The 26,244-nt window shown below is 29.1% G+C and overlaps 1 protein-coding gene across 17 annotated transcripts in view; it reads right to left on the bottom strand.

Moving 5' to 3' along the window:
* Window positions 1-594: 594 nt before the first annotated feature.
* Window positions 595-26,244, bottom strand: part of LOC656926 (par-1 protein kinase) — a 53,553-nt gene continuing 27,903 nt past the window's right edge. For 6 of the 17 annotated variants that reach the window (XM_008193090.3, XM_015978430.2, XM_008193079.3 and 3 more), the window contains 14 exons: window positions 25,811-26,031; window positions 25,613-25,757; window positions 25,296-25,558; window positions 23,619-23,681; window positions 23,048-23,228; window positions 20,111-20,279; window positions 20,039-20,050; window positions 19,801-19,971; window positions 19,538-19,682; window positions 17,870-17,983; window positions 12,585-12,770; window positions 8,269-8,325; window positions 5,351-5,625; window positions 595-1,993 (listed from right to left, as the gene is read on the bottom strand). In XM_008193090.3, coding sequence (XP_008191312.1) covers window positions 1,935-1,993; window positions 5,351-5,625; window positions 8,269-8,325; window positions 12,585-12,770; window positions 17,870-17,983; window positions 19,538-19,682; window positions 19,801-19,971; window positions 20,039-20,050; window positions 20,111-20,279; window positions 23,048-23,228; window positions 23,619-23,681; window positions 25,296-25,558; window positions 25,613-25,757; window positions 25,811-26,031 — 2,061 coding nt within the window. In that variant the 3' untranslated portion in view covers window positions 595-1,934. Of the gene's footprint in view, window positions 1,994-5,350; window positions 5,626-8,268; window positions 8,326-8,654; window positions 9,061-9,148; window positions 9,287-12,584; window positions 12,771-17,869; window positions 17,984-19,537; window positions 19,683-19,800; window positions 19,972-20,038; window positions 20,051-20,110; window positions 20,280-23,047; window positions 23,229-23,618; window positions 23,682-25,295; window positions 25,559-25,612; window positions 25,758-25,810; window positions 26,032-26,244 lie in introns of those variants that run through there. The other 11 variants (XM_015978428.2, XM_008193081.3, XM_008193084.3 and 8 more) reach the window with 11 other exon arrangements.

Here is a 26,244-nt window from a genome sequence, read left to right as displayed (position 1 = left end):
AAAAAAACTAGTTTCTTTATTTTAATCAACATGTAACATTCAATCATATCATGTGATACATCGTTATAGTCAGGGAAAAAAAGACTTTTAAAAACTACAAGTATCAAATATGGCTTCCATAAGAAAAACCAGAGTTGAGTGTTGTGACTATGACATCAAGCACGCCTTGGAAAAGGCGATGATAGATTTAAATTTCTTGTAAAAAAGTGCCTGAAGAATAATCTACTTAAAAAAAACCAAAATTCCAATTTTTTTATTAATTTTTTTTAATAATTTTAATAATTTAAAAACTAAAAGTGATTTTCTTTCAGACAATTGTTCAGAATAAAAATGTCCAACTTTGCCCTAATTTAACCGACGTTGTGTATCTGAGATCTCCACGGTGGAGCTTGAAAAAAGGACATCCTGTATTGTCACAGTAACATCCAAAAATGCAAAAAACAAATGTTCGTTAAAAAAACGTAAATTTATGCTATAACTTACAGTTTTGTTTGGAATATTCGGTAACACATGTAATTGTCTCAAAAACTTGCTTAAAGGAAAAAGGTGATTGGTTTTTGGGTGGATGGTGGGTAAATGAGTAAAAGTCGCGCAAAGAATTTTATTTTTATTATAAATGATCAATTATTCATTTCACTAACATAAAGTGCCCATCCCCAGTGAACAAAATTGTAAAGGTAATCATGGAAAGCAAGAATGCTTTTTACAGCATACTAATCTAAGCTCTTTCCTAACAATTAATTAGGTATATTTTTTTGTTACATATCACTACAGTATTATTATAAATTTAATCAAACATAACCTTACTTCTTCTAAGATTGCAGCAAATAAAAATGTACAAACGTAAATGGAACAGATGCCAAACTCGAAATCAGAAGAAGCAAGGAGTACAACATGTGAAGGTAATGACTTTTTTCTTTTATCTAAGTACACTCATGGATTTGACGTGTTATAATGTGCTCTGCCGCGACGATTGCATTCAACAGATGTTCACTTCAATCAAATCACGAAACAAATCCTTTCCGTTTTGCGACTGCAAGTAACTCTATCTAACGAAAATAAATAAATAAACGAAGCCTCTCGAACAACACCTGAAGAACGCAATAAACGGCACGAATAATAATATTAAAAATTATTTTAGCAATCACACACACTCGCACTTTCATACAATATTTACAAATTGAAAAACACTTAGTGCTTATGCACCTTAAAAGTCCATTACAGTGACTTTGTGATTTATATAAATTAAATACATATCACATAAAAATTATAGACAAACGACTAAAAAATGAGTCAATTGATTACAATTTTTACTTATGATCATGATGATGTAAAGTCACAATTCCTCTCCAATGAGACTCGAGAGCGGGAGAATTGACATCGATTCGAACATCAGGTTCAAAATTCCTATTGCGATTGTTGTAACTCTCCTGATTTGTAATTGCATAACGTAATGTTACTAAATAAACCGCTTAAAAAAGTTACACGTACCTAATCCTTAGATAACAAAAGCGTGAATTATATTATTAATGTAGAAAACTGAGGAAATCACCGATAAGTTGTTTAATGACTTTTGTCGTTAAAATACTTTACAAGTACCATTTAATAGCGTCATATAAACGGGTTGCATATCATTTAATGTCTATGTATTGTATCTTCTAAGAAAACAACAAGAGATCTCAGAATGGTTGCTTAAAATGTGTAGAGATTTCCTACTCTTGGCTCAATTCCGGATATCACAAGCTATAGTCGCAGGTTATTCGTTTTTTTTTTTTTTGTAAAAAAAATCTGTGGTGGTGATTGTAATAGCTATGATTCAGTGTGAATGCAACTTACACCATAATATTCGCAAAATAAAAGTTGTCGAGTCTGAAATCACTACACTGCTTCTTTTACGATGGTTCGTCGGACTCCTCCGGTTCTTTAACGAGCAGTCACAGTTTCAATTCGTTCGCAATCTTGCTGGCGATGTTTTTAAATCCGATGCTTGTACCTGAAACAAACGCAAACGCTCACAAACCCAAAAATATTTAACAGAACCTGTTCAACCAGTGGTGGTTCGATAAATAAAGTAGATAAAGTACTCATATTTAAGCTAATAACTGATCGAAAAAAAATCACGTGAAGTTGCTGTGAAACTTTTAATTTTATCGTTTAGACTTGTGCCAGTTTTGAACCGTTTGACAAAAAATTCACCCCTAAAAACGGCTTAACTCAAATTGCATGATGCTTTTGTTTATATTAATAACTAATATCACTAACTTTTTTCTATTAGTTTTAATAAATTCTAATAAAGCATGTTATCATTAAAAATTGCATTAAACGCTTACATGTTTGAATTGATAATATGTAATAGAAATATTCAACCAAAAATTCGAATAAAAAAATTGAAATAAATTTTGGTTGAAATAAAATAAATTCGTTTTAGATTTTGAAATAAGAAAAATAGTGAATAAAATGGTTACCTTAAATTTTAAATTAAACAAATACTTCACAGGTGAGCGCAAAAATAGACGAACCCAACTGAATAAAAAACAATATAATTACAAAAAACTTTCAATTTACAAATTTGCAGTTTTGACGTTATTTAAAAGCAAGATAAAAAATGTTTCATTATTTTATGGTATGTTTTACCAAAATGATACAGAGAAATTAATTTTTAATGTGTAGACGAAGACCTAATTATCACCCTAGAAGTTATTACATACGAATGAATTCGTGTTAAATATTCAACTAAAGTTTATTTCAGTGTGATAGGCAATTTGATAATTTTTTGGTATATTTCTTATTACTTTTGTAACTCTTTTAATTTCCTTTTTACATCGGTCTGCCACTCAAATGTAAATTATTTTATTATTATAAATGAGGGATTGACTCAGAAATTTTTATTACTCAGTTCTTTATTCATATAAAAAGCCCAATTTGGAGAAATTTAACTTAATGAGAATCACAGCATTTGCCACATAATTACGAATAACGAAAAAATGTAGTAATGTTGTAGTTTTCTAAATGCAAATTGAGTAAAATAAAACAATTTTTATTTGTAAAAATAGTCCGATAAATTAAAGAAACTGTATTTTTCGAAAAAAAAATAAATAAATAAACAAATACAAAAAACGGAAAAATTAAGTGAACTGTTCAAAATTAATTTAGTACGAGCTGAAACGTATGAAATCAGTGGAAAGAACACTAAAGTTTGTTTTCGATTTATTTAATAATGCCTACCGTTTTAATTTTTGTTTTCAAATTTATTAAATGTCAGTGAAAAAAAGTTTCAATTCACTTATTTTGCATTTTACTTAATTGATTATAACTCTTATTTTATTATTGATTATAACAATCTTGGTATTATTTAAAATTTTAAAGTTGTAGTAGTATTTTAATTACACAATGGATATTCATAAATAAATACTTGTAATGATAAAAGTTTTTTCTATATTTTATATCTATTACATATATCTATTTTATTTCATAACACCGAATAGGTAAAAATTTTTGCCCCAACATTTTTCACTATAGTACTTATAAGTACTAGCAGTTTTTTAAGGTAGAAAAATTTAAAAAAATGTACAGACAATTTTTTCATAAAAAATAAATCAAAAATAGAGGTTTGTCTTTAATTTTTAAACGATACTTTTTATTCAAATTTATATTTATACTGTTCCTAAAGCCCTAATTAACTCACGATAATTTCTTGATACATTTTGCATGTTAAGTTATTTCATAAAAAATAAAAAGATTTACTTTCCAAACCCTTACAAATCAATATTTAATACTATGAGATAATGACTGAACTGTGAGGTAATTCGCAAGCAACACTGTAAAGAATCCAGTTTGTTAGAAATGATATTTTTTAAAACTCAACTTCCAAATTTCCATTTCTTAATCATAACAAACCTTATGGTCAAGAAAAAATATTATCTTCATTTTAAACACATTTTTTATTTCGTCTAAAAGTCAATTCAAGCTTATTTGTAATTAGAAATTTCGCAAAAAGGTGAAAAAAACGTCGTTTTTAAGGTAACTAATAAATATTTGGTTGGCGTGATTTAACGAAATTTCGCTCAAAAGTGACTTAATCACTCGGAACAGGTAAAAGTTACTTCAATTTTTAATTGATTTATTCATCTTTGATGGAATTTTACAAAATCAGTGTTGTTTTTTTGTGTCTAAAAACAAGATAAATTTACGAAAAAGACCAAAATAATGTTAATTTAGATGGTTTCCGGGCGTATTTTAACAAAATTTTGTCCAAAAAGTGCCTTAATTACACTAAACAGAACAAAAGCTACTTCTTTCTATCCATCTTTTGAGAGAATTCCATAAAGTTTAAAAAAAAACAAGGATATAGAACCAAAAAGAGCAAAATAATGCCACTTTCATTGAAAATTTTTGCCCTATTATTATATTATTACAGAGATATTTCGCAAAGTAAGTGAATTTTCAGCAATAGATTTTTCACCCTGTTTTACCGATAGTGAACGGAAACTCATTTCAAAAACACACCAAAAGAACGTTAATTTCGATGTATTTGGGATTTTTTAGCCTGTTTTATGTGAAGTAAGGGCTAACATGCTCAAAAAAAGTAACAATCATCAGAAGAATATTCAATATTTGAGCAAAATTTCGCAAAAAAGTGTGTTTTTAAATTGAAAAATAGAAAAACCAAAACGTAGTTTTTCGGCTTTCAGAAAGAAATTTGGCCATAAATTAAGTTCTCTCTTATTAAATCAAGTAAATCTACTGATCAATCAAGTAAATCAAAATAAGTGACTTTTAGCTCAAAACCATGTAATTTTCGACGTTCATAATTGATAATTTTCGGCGTTTTTCTAAAATAAGTAAAAAAAATTCCCTCAAAGAAAAGTTAATTAGTATCCTTATGCGAAATAATAGATTTTTTGGTTGAAACACCTTCTCAGTAATGGCAAAAATACGTAATATTCGTATTACAGATGTGTCTCGGTGTATTTAATGTTTCGCGAGAAAAGTTTTGTACATTAAAATGTTCTTAGACATCTTGAAGAATGCAAAATTAATGATTTTGAATAAATTACCTACGCTATCACAAAATAGTAGGTTCTCACTCGTACAACGACTTAAATTAGACATTTCCCGCAGTATTAAAAAGCAGACTTCACTAAATAAGCGTTTTTTAAGAAAGGTAATTTAAATATATTCGCATCATGTAGATACGATAACTCAGACATTTAGGGTTGAGAACATGTTGGAGGCTAATCGCTACACAAAACATAAAAATTGTTTTGTAATTTTTGTATTAGCTCTTCACTTAATTTTAAACACAGAAGCCACCACTGTAATTTAACTGAAGAAAATTATAGTCACAAACCTGAAATCCTCTTGAAGCGCACTCCATTCAGCGACAGCCGCGGCAACTTACAGACCTCAATCTCCCACTGCACTAAACTATCGGTATTGGGGTCTCCATGGACGCAAAGTAGGAGAAATCTCTCGCGTTGTTCGTAATCGCAATTATTCGCATCTAAGACTTTGCGAATTTCGGCCATTATTTCCGACGGATCTCGACTCGAAGTCGTCTTCATCGACCACGTGAAGCGCAGAGATCGTGGCTTCACCTGGTCGTCGTTTTGTGCTCCACCAGCCCTAAAAACACAACGGTTATCACCTAATTACGCGCTAAACCACCTAAAACTCCAAACTATCTCGTCTAACTAACTCTACATCGTTCGTTTCGACACTGGATGAACAACAAACTTCCGAAAATTGCTCGTTCCTTCAGCGTGGACAAGTTGTGACAGTTAATTATGATAAGCTTTAAATTAGGTAACGTTACGACTTGCAAGCTATGAATTTTAGTCTGGTGGGTGTCAGGAGGACAAAATGTTCAATCTCGAGACGAAAAAACTTAACTTGCACGTTTAACAATTGTAAATTTAACTTCCCTCACAAAACTAAAATTTAGAAGAAAGTGAGAATACATTAATAATTTATTTGTTAAGGTTGAACTATACTGAGAAACGTTTGTAAAGTGAACCCAAAAGTAATAAATAATATGGTTTCTATATAACTGGAAGTTGTTCCTAAAATAAATGATAACCTCACAGGTCAGTTTTTACCTCATTTTAAATATTAGTATCCAAGTTTAAACGGGTTAAAAATTCGAATGATTTATTTTTCTATAAAAAAGAAGTTCAAACCGCATACAAAAATATCTCTGAGGGCCTTAGCAACAATATACAGGTAGATTCTTTTCATAGAAACATTTTCTGGTGTAGCTAGAGCTTTAAAACCGACCACTTTGAGTTCAACTAAATTATTTTCATAAGAGCTAAACTTTCAGAGCGATAAGAAATTAGCGCCAACTTTGAAATTATAAATTGTAACCAACACTATGAGTAAAATTTCCCAAGTTATTAGTACTTACCTGTCACAGACGTATGCCAATTTTTTTTAAAACAAATTTTCAATTGCAGGAGTTCATTTTATATATCACAGCTCCTGAACTATTTACAATAAATGAAAAACTCTCTTTGCGTTTAATAACAAAAGGTTCGAAGAGTCTTCTAAAATCTTCAGGATTGTTAATTGTCAGATTGTAAGGCAACTATGATTTTTTTTTATTAATGATCAAAAAACACAAATTTTTCAAGTGAAATAACCTTGTTTTTTCAATGGCAATCAAAAGAACATCAATTTTTATGGTGACTTTTATCAACATCTTCTATCTATCGCAGTTGCTGAAATAATTGCAAAAAACTGAATTTTAGCTCAATATTTTCATTTTTAATCGAATAAACTTTCAAAAAATACGATAAAGTTGTACAATTAATAAAAAAATGTTCGATCTGTCCACTATTTTCATTCAAAAAGTTCAAAATTCGAAGGAAGACTGATTGAATTACTTTACAAAATTCACTAAGTTATAATAAACTATAATTAAATATTATTGTTTTACAGCTTATTCGATAATAAATCAGCTTAAAACTGAATAAAATGTTGGAGTTTGATAATTATTGTAAACCATTTTGTAAGGCCTACTTGACTAATGATAAGAATTACAATGTAAAAACCGTTTTTTTGTGATTACAGTAAAACCTCTCAACAACGGACACCGATGGGGAATTTGTAATTGTTGTCCGTTGTGGAAAAGTGTCCACTAAATGTGAGGTGAGAAATTTTAATATAAGTTTTGTTACGTTCCTACAAAAATGTCCCTTCTGAAGAAGTGTCCGTTATTCGGAGGTTTCCATTTAAGAGAAGTTTCACTGTATTTCAAAAACAGGAAAGATACGTATAAAACTTATTAACAAAAGTCACGATAAACTTCGAAGTTCTTTACTTTGCCTTAAGAAAATAGGGTCATTCCATTTGAAAAAAAAACTGAGTTATAGCCGTTTTTTAATAACCACTTTGAAAAAATCATACCAGCCTTGAATTTTGACAAGCTGACAATTTTGAAAATTCTAGAAGGCTCTTCGAACCCTCGGTTATCAAATGCAACAGAAATTATTCACTTATCGCAAAGCGGTGATATTTTAAATAAACCCCTACAAACAAAAAAATTGACATATGTCAAAAATTATGACAGATAAGTACTATCAACTGGATCGTATACAAAAGTTAAAGTTCTAGCTACATTAGAAGTTACAAAGTTTCTAATGTAGGCCCTAAAAGAATCAACCTATATATAAATTTGAAAAAAAAATTCGTATCATTTAAAACAAAATGAAATAACCTTATTTTTTTGTCATTTAATTTTTTATTAAAAAATGGTACGAATTTTTTTGATTTTTTTTTGTATTAGACTTACTAAATTTATGACTGTATTCTTGTCATGCCAACTGGATATAAGATTTTTCTCTAAAAACAATTATGAAGCTGTTTAACCCGACAAAACTTCGTTCCAAATATTTAAAACAAGATGAAATTGGTCTACAAGGTAATGTTTTAACCTAGGAACATCATCCGTTTTCAAAAAAAACCGCTTGTATCTTTTTTTTTTACTAGAGATTCAAATTTGTCCATTCGCACGGTCGCTTGGACAGTGTGCTCAGTATACTTCCACCTTAAATTTCTAATTTATCGAACTCTGGACATTCGAAATTCTTTCAAACATTAAATAAAAAAAAACGTCCAGTCTTCAATTTCTTGATCGGCTGAAATTAAAAATTTCCACTGGTTTTTAGAAAACCAAAACCAAATAAATCAATAATCAAAATCTTCGTGTCCTGATTTTATGGCACGTATGTGTATTTTTCGATTTTGTCCGTCCTGTGGTCAACTTACCCTACAGTAGGTAATGGTGAGTTGCTATATTTAACATGTTGGGTGGGATCTAATGCTCTGAAAATAACAAAATCAAAATGATAAGAAACACAAAGATGAAATACATTAGTAATGAATATAATTTTGGATAACAAGACGAAGCGCTTAGAAAATGCATCAAAAAAACAAAAAGGTGCCCTGTCTATTAACAAGTGTAATAAAATATACAAAATTCCGAACTTGAAATAAAGCGAAGGAAGTGCAAAATTAGTAGGTTCTGCGCTAATATTGCAACTCACTATTAATAAAATATAATAGAAGCACAAATAATTAAATTTTAAACGGCCTGGAACCTGATGAGGTGTTGTTCACATTAGTTAGTTAGGGCTATAATTAAAAATAGCGAATGATACTTTTATGATTATTATTGTATGGAGACCTTTACACAAATATCTAATTAAAATAGTGTAGAATACTTTGGTTATTAAAATATGAGAAAGAACAAACTATCTTAAATTATCAGCTAACAAGGCATCTGATAAAAAGATAACAAAGGAAAACAAACTATGACTCAATTTCGGACAAAATTAGCACATAGTAACAAGTCTAAGGAAGACCCAAAGGAATAAATAAAAACTGACTATAAACTCTTAAAAATATCTTAACAAGTGTACTAAAATCACTGTCGCAGCGTTCATCGTCCACCACACTTCCTCAGAACGTGTCGAGTTGCGGCGTCCGTTGCGATCGCAGTAGTTGTAGAGAGGTGAAGGCATCGGGCATGCGGTGGTGCGTCCCTCATGCCCTTAATTCCTGAACCAGAAATAATCTTGATCATCATGATATGGCCGGTAAGGGACGAACCACTCGCACACACAAATCCCAAACGGTTATTACAAGCGTTACATCAACAATACACAATATGTACAAAATTTCTCACAAGAAAGAAAACACAAAAAATACCGATCGGTTGCTCCTCTTCCACCACAAGTCTCGCAGCACATCACCAACTCGGTCATTTTTAATTACAGCCCAATAACTATAATTATCGCATTAAATAGTTACTTATGGACCTCCGTATTTGTTAACAAATGACACTTTTGGCTATCAGGTCCATTATCAGCGACAAAAATTACACATAAGTTAAAACATTGAAATAAAAATAAAGCGTGGAATTACGAAACAAACGAACGCCTTTAACACATTAAAATGCGAAATTAGCAGTGGCTGTCTGACCATACATTTTTAAGATGCCTAAGATTGAAGCTATATGTTTAAAATGTTGCATATTTGACTTATGGTTAACACTTTTTTATTTGTTTAAATAAATGAACATTGATTATAATAATAAGAGTAATTCTCTTACCCTAAATTGACTGATAATGTAATATTTTTGCATCATTAATCTTATAATTGTGACCTGTATGAAAATGATGGTTACATAACGCCCAGTGATGTTCACTTACATTTTGGCAGTGGTATTTGTGTTGATAGACTCTTGATTTAAATTTCTGAGACACATTGACCACAATCGATTTTGTATATTATATTATTTTTCTCTAGTTTGTTGATTTTATCTTTAAAATAAGTATATAATTCCCCTATAGTGTTATTATTGCAAGTTTACAATAATAATTGGCACATGCGATCATTGATCAACATATACAAAGCTTGAAATAGTATATTAAAGTATAAGTGGATACTGAGGTCTTTAAAACACGCGCGATTTTTCGAGCACGACGGCGTAGCCGGAGTGCTCGAAATAGAGCAAGTGATTTAAAGACCAGTTATTCACGAATTCTTACGTTATTTTTTATCGGTAAATGAAAATAATATAACGTGAGAATAGTATGTATACCTTTCGTTATCATGGAATGATTGTGACTATAATAAAAAATCATTAAAAAGTTGCCATTTTTCTTCACTTTTTTTGATGTTGCCATGGACACTTTAAAAAACACGCGTTTTTGAAAAGCAAAATAGATTACCAATAAAAAAATTGTAGTTTAACCAACCTAGATAACAAATGCAGGGTCTCAAAGACACAGAACAAACTTTGGTAAAATGTATTTGAAACCTAAAATACACAAGTCTGTTCCTCTTAGACCTATAACATCCACCAATAACACATGCACGTATAAAGTAGCTAAAGTTTTATCCCACATCCTAAGTAAAGTCAGCTCAATGACATCAGTTCACAATTGTTCCAATTTGTACAAGATATTAAAGATTTAAATATTCAACCAAATTATGAATTTTGTTCATTGGATGTTACTTCTTTATTTCCTAGTATTCCTAAAATCTTGTTGTACAAATTATAAAAAAAATTGGCACAATATAAACCAACAGACACAATTATCGGAAAAACAGTTCATTATAAAAGTCAATTAATGTCTTGATAGCTCCACTTTTACTTATAATAACACAATTTATAAACAAATTGGTGGCACCCCTACGGGTTTTAGTCTAAATAACCCCATAGCTGATCTTGTTTTACCAAAAGTGGAAAGTTCCATTATAAATAATAATGATTTGAAAATCCACATGTAATAACAAAAAAAAAAACTTTTCAGACGCCGCTGAAATCAACGGTAATAATGTAATTTAAACCAACTTTCTTTCCTACACCAATGAAACATAAAAGAAATACCATATAATGTATTAATAGACCGAGCCGTTCTATTACTTATTCAAGCCAACATAAATATTATAACTAACACAAATAAAAAATAATTATCCAATTAAATACTTTTCTAAAATCATTAATAACAGAATTAAAGAATTAGAGATTAATAATAACTAAATATAATAAATATTGTAGACAATGTGATGCAGTTATGTATACGAAACCTCTCAGAAATTTAAAGTTTAATATAATATACAAGAATAATATAATAAACCAAGAATCTATCAACACAAATACCACTGCCAAAATTTAAATAAAGACCAGTGCCTTATGTAACCATCATAATTTTAAATTTAACGATGCAAAAATATTACATAATGAGCCAATTTGGGGTAAGAGACTTTTATTGGAATCCATGTACATTTATTTAAAGAAAGAAAAAAGTGTATTAAACAAATAGCTCCAATCTTAACCACCCTAAAAAAGTAAGGTCAGACAGAGTTAAAAGCGTTCGTTTATTATGTAATTGTAATTTAGAGGTAGGTTCCACACTTTATTTTTACACCTATGTATTAACTTATGTGTAATCTTTGTAGCTGATGATGGTGGCAATTTTATGCCGAAACGTTCTCTGTTTTGTATTGTGATTTTTTTGTAATAAAAAAATCTGATAGCCAAAAGTGTCGTTTATTAATGCAAAAAGAATTTAATAGTTTTGCTTATATTTTAAGAAGTGATAGCAGAGTTCAAAAGTAGTGAAAATAACTCAACTTGTCTTATGCAAATGTTCACAGTTTCTGAGATATTGCAAAAAAATATCTTCGAGGTTAGTTTTTCAAAACCTAATAAATTATTTTTTTTTATAATTTTCAGATTGAAAAAATTATAAAAGAAGTAAAAATTTTGCATCAATTTTAGCCACGAGAACATCAGAATAAGTACTCAAAATAGGGAAACTTCTTATACTACGTAAGTGGAAGTTTCGCCCTTTGTATCTTAGAAACTACCGTAAGATTTTCTAAAATTTTGATCTAGTTATCCATGACAGTTACGTTAACATTCCCACATATTTTTTTAAATTTTTTATGCTGAAGTAATTTACACAACACATTTCACTGCTGAGATAACTATCATAGATAACTAGATCAAAATTTAAAAAAATCGCTTGATATAAACAAGTTGAGTTGTTTTGAGCTCTTCTATCACACCTTAAAATATCCGCAAAACTATCAAATTCACCCCGTAAATTATCGCATAATAAAACAATCGTTTGGATTACAAATTTTAGTTAGTGAGTTTCACAATTATCATTATTGTGTCGACATGAAATGAAATGAGCAAAATTAACTGATGTAACACTGTAACAACCACAAATCCACAAGTAATTACCACTTATGCTCTAATTTAGTGATTTTGCACGAGGAGTTAGAGGAAGGTGCAGTCAGAAAATAAAAGTTGTGATATTACTCGTTTATTAGTCAACAACCTGAGCCAAAAATGTTATATTTATAAAAAGAACGAAAACCCAGCGTACATGAAACTAGAGTACAGTATAGATGTATACAATGAAATAAGCAAACAAAAAGCATGATTTAAGCGGGAGAGGTACAATTATTAAAAAAAAAATAGTCAACCTGTAGATAATGTAAAACTTTTCTCGTCTGGTCTTACTTTATTTACAAGTTTGTTTGAAGCAAATAGCGATACTAACCTTTTTGTAAAGCCCCGAAGACTGAATTTTGCAAAGAACGACGGTCTCGTATGCGGCGAGTCTCCGGGAGAGCCTTGCGCGTAAGTAGCTCTCGGCCGGGTTTGTCCCGAATGGAACGTGCTTCTGGACGATGTGTTTCTAGGGAATGCGGGCTGCCTTGTCGTCGCCGGCGATGCACTTGTGCGACTACAAGTAGGAAAGAAACATTAAAAATATTCATACAAATGACAACATGGAAGAGAAATACAAAACAGTCACAAATATGTAAGCAATTTTGAAACAAGTATGAGAGAGAAAAAAGTAAAATGCTGTAATGTTTGTATCTCAACAGACAACGTTTTAAGGAAGCATTACACTAAGAGACAATTTTTATTTAATTATTATTTAAATTCCGAAGATAGTCTGCAGTAGCACAATCACATTTATTTTGATCAAATATTTGTAAAAAACATCTGTTTCTAACAAGATGATACTCAATGAATGTCCAAAACGGATTGTTGTAAATATTGTATTCATTTAAAAAAAATATATTACAATAAAAACTGCTAGTTTTATTAAAAATGTATCTCCAGTTTCCTTGCTTATTTATTATTAAGTTAATTGAAGTACAAAACATAAAACATAATTATGATTCAAAATTGATCGCATGCGAATCCACCAATTGAACTTAAAATTGGAATTATTTTATACAATTTATTTTGGAAATTCCACTTTGTTTATAAACTTGCAAATTATGGATTTTATCAATGAGAAGTGATAACTACAACTATATTTTTCTCGAAAAACACTCAATTCTATTGTTCAAATTTTTATATCAATCTCAGAATTAAAATAAATCCAGAAATAAAAGAAAATGCTATAATGTTTGTATTTAAGACATTGTGACTTTTTATTTAATTATATTATTATCTTTATCCGAAATAGGCTGCACTAAAACACGATTATATTTGATTTAATGAAATAATATTTGTAATCAAATATTTGTGTTTCTAACAAAAGGTGATGTTCCTTAATGTAAAATCATTAAAAGAGCAGTGTACACCACCCTAACTAAAAAAGCAGCTTTTTTTAAAGTTGTGAATCGTTGTGAATTTTCACAGAGAAGTACAGGTTAGGTAATAAGTGTATCTTTTAAAATTTTTAAGCAAAGTAAAGGTGTTATGTAGAAATGACAAAGTTAAATCATTTCAGTTTACCCCAAATATGCAGTTAGAAAACTATGTAAAAGAGTAATTAATTTATTAATTTAATACAAATATTAATTTAATGAAAGTAACTAATCGTGTGGTGTGGATTTTATCACAGATTTTATTTAGTATAACCCTATATTAACTTTTTATTTTACATTACAACTCGCTTATACGAAGCTCATTATACCATTCATTTAATCAGGTTTAAGTTGAATAGTAACTCCTATAATACAATCAGAGAAGAAGAAGAATTTATTAATTAAATAGGAAACCTAGTTACAATAGTTAAAAAAAAATAAAAAAATTACATTAGTGGATAAAAGTCACACTTATTGCACATTTATCTTCACATAATCTTTGATTTTTGATTTAAATATAGATAGAGTACCTGCATTTCTAATATTGTTTGGTAACTTATTATATTCATTAATACCCTTAAAAAATAAAGATAACATTGTTTGTCGGTAATTTACACTTTGAACATTAATTTTGGAAGAATCCCTAGTCTGGTAATTGTGTACACTATTTCTGCAAATAAGATATTCACTGAAATACTCTGGTACTCCAAGCTTAATTATTTTATATACAAAAATCATGGTAGAATAATACAGTCGTTGCGTCACAGAAAACCCCATTAGGGCCGATAACATACATTTTATAGGTGTTAAGCGGTTACATCTTAAAATTATACGCATTCCTCTATTCTGAAGCTTTTGCAGTTGTACAACATGACTAGGCCGTAGCAGGTACTAAGTGTGGCACAATAATCAAAATGTGGTTGGACAATACAATTGTAAATTAAAATTCTTGTTTGCATTGACACATGCGTAGATATTCTTAAGAAAAAAAAACAATTTCGTCCTAATTTTTTTACAAACATAATCGAGATGACTCTCAAAATCGAGCAAGCTATCTAGGTAAAATCCTAAATACTTACATTTATTAACAAACTCTACAGTTATGTTATATATGCTTAAATTAATGTTGGCAAAATTAATTTGGTTGTATTTATATTTAGTTGTAAAAATTATAGCTTTAGTTTTGGACACGTTTACTTTAAGTTTATTTGTGTTAAAATATTTTTCAAGTATTTCGAGAGCCTTGTTCATTTTTTGAATACATTTATCAAGATCAGTGTCATAGCATGCTACCAATGTGTCATCGGCAAACAAATTAACAAAATCACAATCACAATAGTTTACAATGTCATTAAGATAAATTAAAAATAAAAGAGGGCCAAGAACGCTACCTTGTGGTACACCAAATTCACTAGACACTTCATCAGACAAAACGTTATTATATTTAACTTTTTGTTTCCTGTCTGTTAGATAACTTTCAAACCATTTAATGACATTACCCCCAATACCATAGCACCGCAATTTAGTTAATAAAATATTTCTATCGATAGTTTCGAATGCTCTTTTAACATCTAAAAAAACTGCTACCACATATCTACCACCGTCAATTTCTCTTTTAAATTTGGTAACAGTTAACTGCAGGGCTGATTCACAAGAGTGATTTTTTCTAAAACCTGACTGATTTGTAAACAGTAATTTATTTTTATCAAAATATTCTACTAACTGTTCATATACTGCTCTTTCAATCAATTTTTCAAATGTGGGTAATGTATTAATAGGTCTAAATTCTTCAGCTTTTGAAGTATTAGCAATTTTTGGTATTGGAATTATCGTACTAGTTTTTAAAGCATCAGGGAATTCACCCTTATCAAGTGATGTATTAACAAAATGTAATAGGACATGACCAATGACATAAAAAAAATGTTTTAATAATGTGGGATTAAAAAAATCATATATATTAATTTTATTTTCGAAAGATAAAATTATACTTTTGAGCTCTTTCATTTCCAAAAGTTTAAAATTACAAAACTTACTATTTACATGTATGTTAAGTTGAAGATCAGTTGTCGGCATAACATTATTGCAAGTAATACTATTGGCTATGTCCTTAATACTATTTACAAAATACAAATTAAAATTATCACAGATTTTTTTATCACAGCTATATGTTTTGCTCTGATTATCTATGGGAAATATGACAGAGGTGTCATAAAATCGTTGAAGTAGAAATTTGATCTATTCTAGAAAAATTTAAAATTTATTCGCAACTTTTTTTTAGTTTTTCAAAAAAAATTTCTTTGGTTTACTTGGATGTCATATTGTGGAAAGATTTTATAATAAAAATCAACAAAATCCCACTTGATTTGCTGGCTAAAAATACAGCAAAACTACACCGATTCATTAAAAAAGAAAACGAATTTCCAATGTCAGTTTATTCAGTTAACCAAATAATAAAAAAGTTCAATTTTATTGCACATCCTGTACAAAGATAAAAGCATTTTGATTAATTGTTATTCATTCAAGAAGTAAAGTTTGTAAGAAAATTAAATAAATTAAAATCCATGAATTTTTATTGCACTTACTATATCTTACTATGACAAAAAATCAATTTAATCACAAAACTTCATTAAATACGAACCTATTACTTACTATAATAATTAATAATTAATAACGCATAACATACTACATACTGTTTTATTTTTATTTTTTTAAGAATTTTAAAAGAAACAATTTGCTAATGTTTTATAGATTTTGTTCTTATCAAACTGCAGAGAACTAAAGAAAAATGAGAAACAAAATAACTCGATAAAAAAAAAAATACAGCGGAGTAAACATAAGGCCATTTCCAGCGTCTAATTGTTTTTAAATTTATAATCAACTATGATTCTTTAATTGCTTGGAAAAAAGACAAGAACGTTATTCATCAAATTTTTAATAAGCAAAAAAAAGCAAAAAACTACCGACTAAATTTTTTACGATAAACTTGAGAAAAAAATATATTAAAAAATTAAAACTCGTCCTTCGTCCTTTATTTTTTAAAACGCTGCGAATTTGGTAAAATATACCTACAAGAAATTTATGTTAAATAAACTAATTATTACAAATTGATTCTTTTTATTTTTATTCCGGTGGTTAACAGTTTAAAGCAATTTAAACCTAAACTGTTGAAGATAGAGACCTGGTTTCTCGGACTTTTTTGGAGAAAATTTAATTCCCTAAATTTATGTTTCTTTCGATTATATTCGCCGTCGTTTTGAAAAAATTATGAGACAACTAGTAAAAGTAAAAAAATACATTATTTTTGATTAAATTTTTGCATTACCTTTATCTCTTATTAATAAAAATTTAATGTGGTATCTGGTTGTATTTTGTTACTTGTGTTGTGCTCACCTTTATTTCAATACAGTTATTTTTTTATTTCTCTTAAAACTAGAAAAAACTTATGGAACTTACAAAAACTGGAATGTTTTATTTGTACGTCTTATCGTATTTTGGTATTCGTAGTGAACTGAACTTTTTGTTAATTTAGTTTTTTGTAAAGTATTTCATTACGAAAATATTCCATTATTTGACTTTTGACGTGATCGATTCACTTATTCGTAAAAAACTGATTTCAATGTATGAATAAGAAAAATTCAATTAAATGATAAAATATCAAGTAACTCGATTTTTAACATCAATTCTCATAGATGTTTTTGATAAGAACACAAAGGAACGAATTCGATTCTGTTCCCAATGATAACCGTTAACAAATAGCGCGCTTCTTCCAAGTCTCGTTTCATATTTAAACGTTGTAATGACACAGTCATAAAAAGTGTGTTACTTCAACTGATTCACCATTGTTCTTATTTAATTAAAAACAAAAAAGTTAATACTAAATATTACGAAATTTATCTTTAAATCTCTTTCTACGTATTTTTATATCGCAAAGTCAACAAAGCATGCTCAAGTACGCAACCGAATAAGCAAATAATTCAAAGCAAACAAGCTTTATGCCTCGCTTCATTCAAGCAATCAGAATGAATGACAACCAAGTGGAAAATAATACGTCTACTCCACGTAGCGGAAATAACCTTGAAGGAATCTGCATGATAATAACCAAAACACTATTAAAATGTTTAATAAGTTAAAACCAGTTAACTGTTTATTCTAATTAAGTACAGCATAAAACCTCCTTAAAACATCTACATTTCTCGCATGAAAAACAATGATAATAGTTTTGATAACGGAAACCTACCTAGAACGTAGCGGATCAGAGGCGGGTTCTGGTCCACTACTACTGACAGATGCAGATTTAACATGACCTTTGGCAGGCCGTAAAGAGTCTCCTGTGCCCCCACCTTCACCAGAACTGCACATGCGGTTAGTAAAGAGAAATATTGGAGTAGCATTAAAAAAATCTTACAAGTCAACTAATATTAAAAAAATAAGCGAAAAACTACTACAAACGCACGTCAGTTGCAAAGCAATTTTTTTAATAGTGAGGGGGCGTTTATTGAATTTTTTTAAATTTAACGGAATGAATAACAAAAATAATGTTCCTTTGATTAAATTTCCACGTAAAATACACGTAAAAATAAAATATGTAACGTCGTCTTCAATATTGCCAACTTAATTTTAAAATCACAGTCTTAGCTGTAAGTTGAAAGAACGGTATTGTCACAAAGTACAGTCGAACAAAGTGAAAATGACGCCTCAATAAATCATTTTAACGCAAACTAGGTGTAGTTTCAAAATATATTCTTTTATGAGCCACTTTAAAGAAAGGGAAATTAAATTTTAATTCAGAATTAAACTAATTCGAAGTTTTAGTTTATTTTGCATTGACAAACGACAAGTTAAATGAAAATTTTTTAATAAAAAATTTAACAACCATGGAAAGCCAGATATTTTTTTGTTTATCTTTATTAATGTTTAAAAATTTTCGCATAAATAGTATAAATCAAACCTAAATTGATATAAATCTAATTTGTTTCGATGTCAAACCTAAAAAACACTAAGCTCTTACAACATAAGCTCAAATAAGTCGCAACTGATTAATAACAAATAGTTATGAAAAAAAATAGCAAGTTATTTATTAATAGTTATTAATTTTTATAAAACATTTAAAATATTAATGTTTTACATAAAATCAAGTTTAAAGTAAAGAAAGCCAATTTTGTGCAACAATAAATATGTTACTTAATTTAATTTCGCAAAACAGTTTATGAAAAAGAATTATAATATTAGTAATAATAATAACTTGTCTTTTGTCAATTTCATCTTGTTAATGCATAATTTTCTTTAACACAAGAATGTTGAGTTGTTTACTATTTAAAAAACTAAACTTTTTATTTAATTTAAAAGTAAATATTATCAAAAAAATCATTTTGTAGCAGAACTAAAAAAAAAAAACAAAAAATTTTGCGTTTTTTCCTGGTTAAATAAAATAATAAGTTTAGTTCGTTTGCAATACGATAATTAACAGAGCAGGGACTGATTTATTGAGGCGTCATTTTCACTTTGTTCGACTGTACGTTCACAGCACAATAAAAAAAAGAATTACAAAATAAAACTGAAAATGGAAAAAAATCCAAATTATTTTCTGACTTATAAATAAAGATATGTTTGCAACCGACGTTAAGATAACCGTTTTTTAGGTGTGAAAAAAAACAAATAAAAATTGAAGTTTCAAAAATTAGCCTAAAAGAGCAATCAATTTTGCTTAATTGAGCTCAGACAAAGAAAAAGAAAAAACAAACAAAGAGTAGAAGAAAATAGCTAGATAAGCAAGTAGCTAGAAAATTAGTTGAAGAAAAAACAGCACTAACACTACGTTTTATGGAAGAAAATTCAGTTCTCAAAAATCAATTTTGTAAAATCAACCGAATAATTTCGTATTTAAAGAAACAATTAAGAAACTTACCTCGGTACTTCGGCGGCTAAATTAGTTTTTTCCGTACTTTCCGATTTTCCATCGTAACTAATAGTAGATCGTCGACCGACGGTAGTTCCTAAAGATAAGGCGGTGTTCTTAGATACAGTTCGAGCTTTACTTGGAGGTTGTATACCTAATTTAAAAAATAAAAAACGAAATGTTACAACTACTCTAAGGGAAAAGGTAACTATAAAAACAAAAAAAAAAACACTACCGGTTTAATGACAAAACTCGATTGACACAAAACTTACTGTTTTCGGTTGCGGTTTTCGCTTGAGCACTGGCAGGCCTAGCATTAAGTCTAGCGCTATTTTCTTTAATCGTAGCGCTATCGACAGTATTTTGTCTTTTAAAACCGGACTGGTGATTATTACTTTGTGGAGCAGGTACTTGTGATTGTGGTCCTGTTCTTAACGTTTCTCCTAAAATTTGAAGAAAAAAGAAAACGTTACAAAATAAAATTCAAGGCGGGTAAAAAACTGTACAAACCTATCGTGCCACCTGGGTACAGAAAAGGAGAAAATCAGTATGGACAATTGAACACTAGTTTTAAATACTAACCTCCGCTAGAGGCCCTTCTGTTAGGCTTGGCATGCGTTGCCGATATTGATCTATGAACACCACGATGCGAAGGACTCTGTGCCGTAGGTTGAGGAGCGCCGACGGCCGGCTGACCTGACATGTTCCTGAGAGACAAACTACTTCCGCTTCGGCTGCCGTCACTTTCCGGCTGGAAAACCAACAAATTGAAAATTTGAAAAATTCTAATTCAAAATTTCCAAACCGACAATAAGAAGTATAGTAGGTACTACCAAGTAATTTATTCTACTTTTCAAAAAGTAATTCATGGGTGGTTAATATTTTTTTTTAATAAATTGCAAAAAAAATTTTTTTCAAAAACTCGCCAATAAGTATAAATTAAAACCAGTTTCCACATCCCATTAAATCTCTAACAAAACCCTGACTAAATTTTTCAATAGGATTGACTATCATACAGAATTCATTTTTATACTATAAAAAGTCATAGACCCAAACAATGCAAATGCGCGTTACCATTTTTTTTTCTAAAAGTGTAAAACGGTAGAACCATTTTTTTAATTCAGAACAAAACACACTTTTTTGTTAAAGTAAAAATTGGGTAATGTTGTCTAAACTACGTTCAAAATTTTTTCAAATGTAAAAAATGCACAATGGAACACCAATAAAAAACTTTTAAAAAATTAAAAAAAATTTAAACATTTTTATAAATAATTTCTTTAATTTTCTAATTTTCTGGTGCAACCAAAAATACGTACATTACATTTGCTAGGGCGTTTTAATTAATTGCATCAAAATTGTTTTATTACAATAGTACGTAAAATCGTTATAATAATAAAATAACGGTACGTAAAATTACCACAAGAAAGTTGATAACATTCAGAACGCAATAGAGGATTAATTTTGTATTTGGGAAAAATTTAAAAATAACCTGCAATTGACACCCATTATATTTTATCGTACACATATTACTTTTAATTTTTATTGAACCAATTTCATCCATTTGTAGAAAACGTCCTAAGTAGAAAATAGTAAACTGAAGACGAAGAAAATCATCATTATTTCCACGAAACTTCTTTTAAAGCTCAATGTAAGAATTTACAATAACTGTACTGGTTTATTATTTTTTTGCAAAAACAAAATTATTCAAAAAAATCGTCGAGTTGGATAAAAGTGTCGTTTTCGAGTCTTTAAACAAAGCAAACTTAATTTTTGTCGAAATTTTTATTAGATAAAAATGAGAAATCACTCAATTAGCCAAACAATTATATTATTTCTCCATTTTTAAGCATCTTAGGGCAATGTTCAAAAATGCAATTATTTCGCCAAATTTAAACAAAATTAAACCAAAAAATATCGAATTTTTTTATGTGTGAGATTTTACTAAAATCAAAACTACTAACAGAACCAAGTAAAAATTTCAAATTTTTTTCTTTTTTTGACCGTTTTAACATGTTAAAACAGAAACACAATTATTTTAAATAGTTTATTTCAAAATAAGCCGAAATAAAGTTTATAGTTTAGAGCTTTTCTCAAAAATCAGCTAATAAATAAAAAAACTGATCGAAAAGTACAGTATTATTAAGCCTGTTTTTATAATATTTTCAGACACAAAAGTTGTTTAGTAAAAATTTCGCCAAGAATTACACGTAAAATTTGAAAAACACTTTTGAATTTTTTTAAAGTTTGTGCAAATCTTGTGCAAATCTTTGATAAACTTAATTAAAAAAAATCAATAAAATGAATCGAAAATAATATCATTTTACAATTATTGCGTTATATAACACGTTTTTCATACAAAAATAGTGTAATTTTTGTATTTTTCTGGTAATTAAATGCATTTTTGCTAAACTATGCTAAAAACTAAAGAAAAAGAAGAAGAATCTGATCGATAGTAATGTTATCGTGCTTTTTACAAACAACCATGTACATTTTCAGTTTGAAATAGATTATTTAAAAAAAAATCTTTATCTAAAGTAAAAAATTGTTAAATTGGATGGAAAATAGTGTAACTTTTTTTCTTTTTAGAGCATTTGAACATAAATAAATATAAAATAAAAACTTTTTCCCAAATTTCATTAAACCGGAAACAAAATTTCGTAAATCAAGAACAATTTTTTCTCAGGTTCTTAGCACGTTGTCTAGCTTGTAACGTAAGCATTTACAAAATGAATGGCATTAATTTCTTTTATTATTATTTATTATTATTATTGATCTCTGCTACACCACAGTCGAAATCAATTATTGTGTAGCCTGTGTTAAATTTAGAAGAAGTACATTTTATGAAGTGAAATAAGTACGTAAAATATTACAAAAAGAATTGTAATCAATAAAAAATACATCAATTATTGATATTCTTTGTGAATTTGCAGCTGGTCTCCCCACTGATCACACAAGGCAATATATTTTTTTATTTCTATTTTTGTCTGAAGTCAAGTTTGTCAAGTTATTATTTTACTTTAATATTTTTCTTTTCCTTTTACCTTTCAATTATGTTTTAAAGTTAAATTTGTTTTGTTTCGATAAAATCTCTTCACATGAGTGATTTTTGTCGAAAAAAAAAAGATAGACCATTCAAAATTGGTTATTTCAGACCAAGGTCTATGTATTTGTTTTTTTTTAAACTTAAATAATAATTATTAAGAAAAAACAAAAACTCATTTATCGCTCTACCTCTTAACTCTTAATTATATACATTTTTAGTAAAAATGTGTGAAAAAGTGTACTCTTGTATTTATTTTAGTCGCAAATCAGAGAATTGTTTAAAAGAGAAACTGAATAAATAATTATATAAATTCAATTGTAAAATAACTATGTGTACGTTCAACATAAACTAAATAAAGCTTTGTATTGCATGCATTATCAAAGCGCATTTTTTTGCGAAAAACTATTTAGATAAAACAATTGTCAACCAAAAGTAATTTAAAATACAGTAAATCAATTTTTGTGAAAAATACATACATCTGTACTCTTTCGTCCGAGTAGTAAATACGTAGCGTAAGCATCATCGTATTTTTGTGAATCCAACGAGTTTTCAACATCATATCGATTGAAACCCAAACAGACTAAAGCTTCTATTCGTTTAGGGTCGTTCATATCCGCCTCTGGTTCCACGTATGGTTTCAGCTCGTCGTTCTCGTAACTAAAACACAAATAAACACATCAATTATTCGAAAATAAAAAATTGAAAAAAAATCAATCGACGCGTTCTGACAACTTTACCATTGTGCTAAATTGTGTTAAAATCATCAATAACATGAGTTGCTGATGTGCCAACAGTTTTTACCAAAAAAACCATTACAAACAACGTTAATCCGTTAAGTGGCCCGAGGCCGGCATTCAAAAGTTTAATTATCTAAAACCACCAACCCAATAAAAACTTACAAATTTCGCAACACCGATTACGCCGAAAAATACCCAATGAATCAGTTGAAAAAACAATTATTAGCACAAATTAAGTTTCAACCGATTCACTTGGTACAACCCTAATTTTTTTGATTAACATTCATTTAGAATAGATTATAGAATTTACCTGTTCATTATCTTTTTCTGTCGAACATCTGAGGCGATCTGGATCCGAATTGTCTTTAAACCCCTATTGTGAATAAGCAAAAATGTTTTAAATCCAAAACTTGCAAACAAGTCATGGAAATAACTCAATTTGATTATTTCAAAGCACAAAAAATACGCGGCAGTAGTTTTAAATAATCAATTCAAGTTATATTCCACGTTCTAACAATTTTGACAGAGGTTATATCACTAAAAGATTGAAGTAAAAATTGTTAGTGAAAGTTCTAACACGCTACACATATTTGGCACAACGATAGTTTGTTCAGAAGTTCAAAATGCGTCGATTGGAGAAAACTTGTAGCCTAAAAAATCTGCTATATTTAAACGTAATCTTCAAATAAAATGACAATTGCCAGTCAATTAGGCTACATATCCTTAAGGAAACACCAACATTGCGTTTTATTTAAGCAAATGTTACACATGCAGAACATTTCTCTAGAATTCTATCAAAATCTGTGTCAGGTTGTGGTTAATCGTCTTTGTGTGAAAAAAAAAAAAACGAAAAAAAGTTAGTCAACTAAAAAATTCGCCCAATTTTCTACTAAAAAATCTCAAATAAATTTCATTATTCTAGATTTTGTTGCGATTTATTGCATGACAACTTAAGGGGAAGAATTATTATTTTTCCAACATAACAATAACACACGAGTCATTTTTTTATAACTGATTCCTTTGCAAAATTTTCGAAACCAAAGTTCGATTTTTTGTTTACAATTGCGTTGATCATAAAAACGTCGCTACTGTACAGTTTTTTGAAAAAATTAAAATTAGACAAATTTTTGTTACATCGTCATATCTACCTTCTGGATGAAACTAAAAACTAATTTTTTTTTTCAAAAAAATACTCAATAAACGTAGATTCTAATAAACACAAGTTTTAGTTTTGACAAAAGAAAACTGAGAAAATTGCAGTCTTCTTGTCTTCTTTTTTTTTTTTCATATTAGCGTAGTGAAATTATGAAGATGCGAGAAATTTTTATTAAAAAAAAGAGCTGAAATAAAGCTAATAGCTTAAAGAAGTTTTTGGTGAAAGAAAAATTTAACCAATTTTAAGATTTCCCAAATATCCAAAAAAGTCTTTTTCATGATTAAAGCATTGAATTGCAAATCGAAAAACTAACTTCGGCTCCCCTACATCTAAAAATGTGCCACAATGAAAAGAAAAATTGTCCAAAAAAATTCTAATTTCTTGTCAGTTTTTTCCAAAATTAAATAAAGCACTGATAGCATTTTAAAATACTTTTTCTCCTACAGATTGTATCCTGTAAATAACTTGCAAAAACGTTACTTACAACGGCTGTAAAACACCGAGGAAAATGGTTGAAATTTGATGCTTTCTAGCGTGGGTATTCTACCCCTTAAGCAAATGTTACACACGTCAAAAACTTCTCTAAAATTATAGAAAACCAGTGTCAGATTGTGGTTAATTGTCTTTGTAATAAAAAACAAAAAAAGTTAGTCAACTAAAGAATTATCCCAGTTTTCTACTAAAAAATCTCAAAAAAAATTCATTACTCTAGAATTTGTTGCGATTTGTTACTAACTAAAGCCAATGCAAAAGTGCCTCAAATCAGAAACAAAAAATTGCGACCACCAACCTAACTTGTTACACAACACCTATAATATTGTAAAGACTAACCCCACATACCCCTGGTTCATCCATTTGTCTTTCATAATAGTTTCAAGATTCGCCCTTTTGGCAGGGTTCAATACGAGAAACTTTTTCAAAAGATTTTCACAGTCCGTGCTCATGTAGAAAGGTATGCGGTATTTTCCTCGTAATACTCGTTCTCTCAACTCCCTCAACGTCGAACCATCAAATGGTAAACTTCCTGAGACCAAGGTATACAATATCACGCCCAGCGACCAAACGTCCACTTCGGGACCATCGTACTTTTTCCCCTATTTATAAAAACGTGTGAGCAATTTAATTGGTTGAAAATTGTAAGGACCTACTTGAAACAGCTCCGGTGCCGCGTACGGGGGACTCCCACAGAAAGTATCCAGTTTGTTTCCGGGCGTGAATTCGTTTGAGAATCCGAAGTCGGCGATTTTGATGTTCATTTCACTATCCAACAGTAAGTTTTCAGCCTTTAAATCTCTAAAAATCACAATTTTGTAATACTGTTACGTTGCAATTTTATTGTAAACTACCTGTGTATTATTCTTTTTTGATGACAGTACTGCACCGCTGATACAATTTGCCTAAATTTAGATCGAGCTTCTTTTTCTTTCATCCTTCCGTGTAGTACTAGATAATCAAAGACTTCACCTCCAGAGGCGTATTCCATTACCAGGTACAAAGTTTTGTCGGTTTCGATTACTTGAAATAGTTTCACTATGTTTGGATGATCTAACATTTTCATTATTCTTACCTTAAAAACAAACAACGAATTTTTAACACACCGAAAAATACAAAACATTGTAGTGCATTCGTAATAAAATTAATATTTTTTAACGGTAATATATGTCTTCGAAAAATATACTGAGTGACTAACAATGCTATTTAAAAAAATGTTTTTAAATAATTTAATTAAGAAAATCAATTTTCCAAAGCATAATTAACCAAATTAGTGATTAATCTAACT

Source organism: Tribolium castaneum, chromosome 1 (genome assembly GCF_031307605.1).
Source record: "Tribolium castaneum strain GA2 chromosome 1, icTriCast1.1, whole genome shotgun sequence".
Lineage (NCBI taxonomy): Eukaryota > Metazoa > Arthropoda > Insecta > Coleoptera > Tenebrionidae > Tribolium > Tribolium castaneum.
The sequence above is the reverse complement of the archived record's forward strand: the minus strand, read 5'-3'. Positions and strand labels throughout refer to the sequence as shown.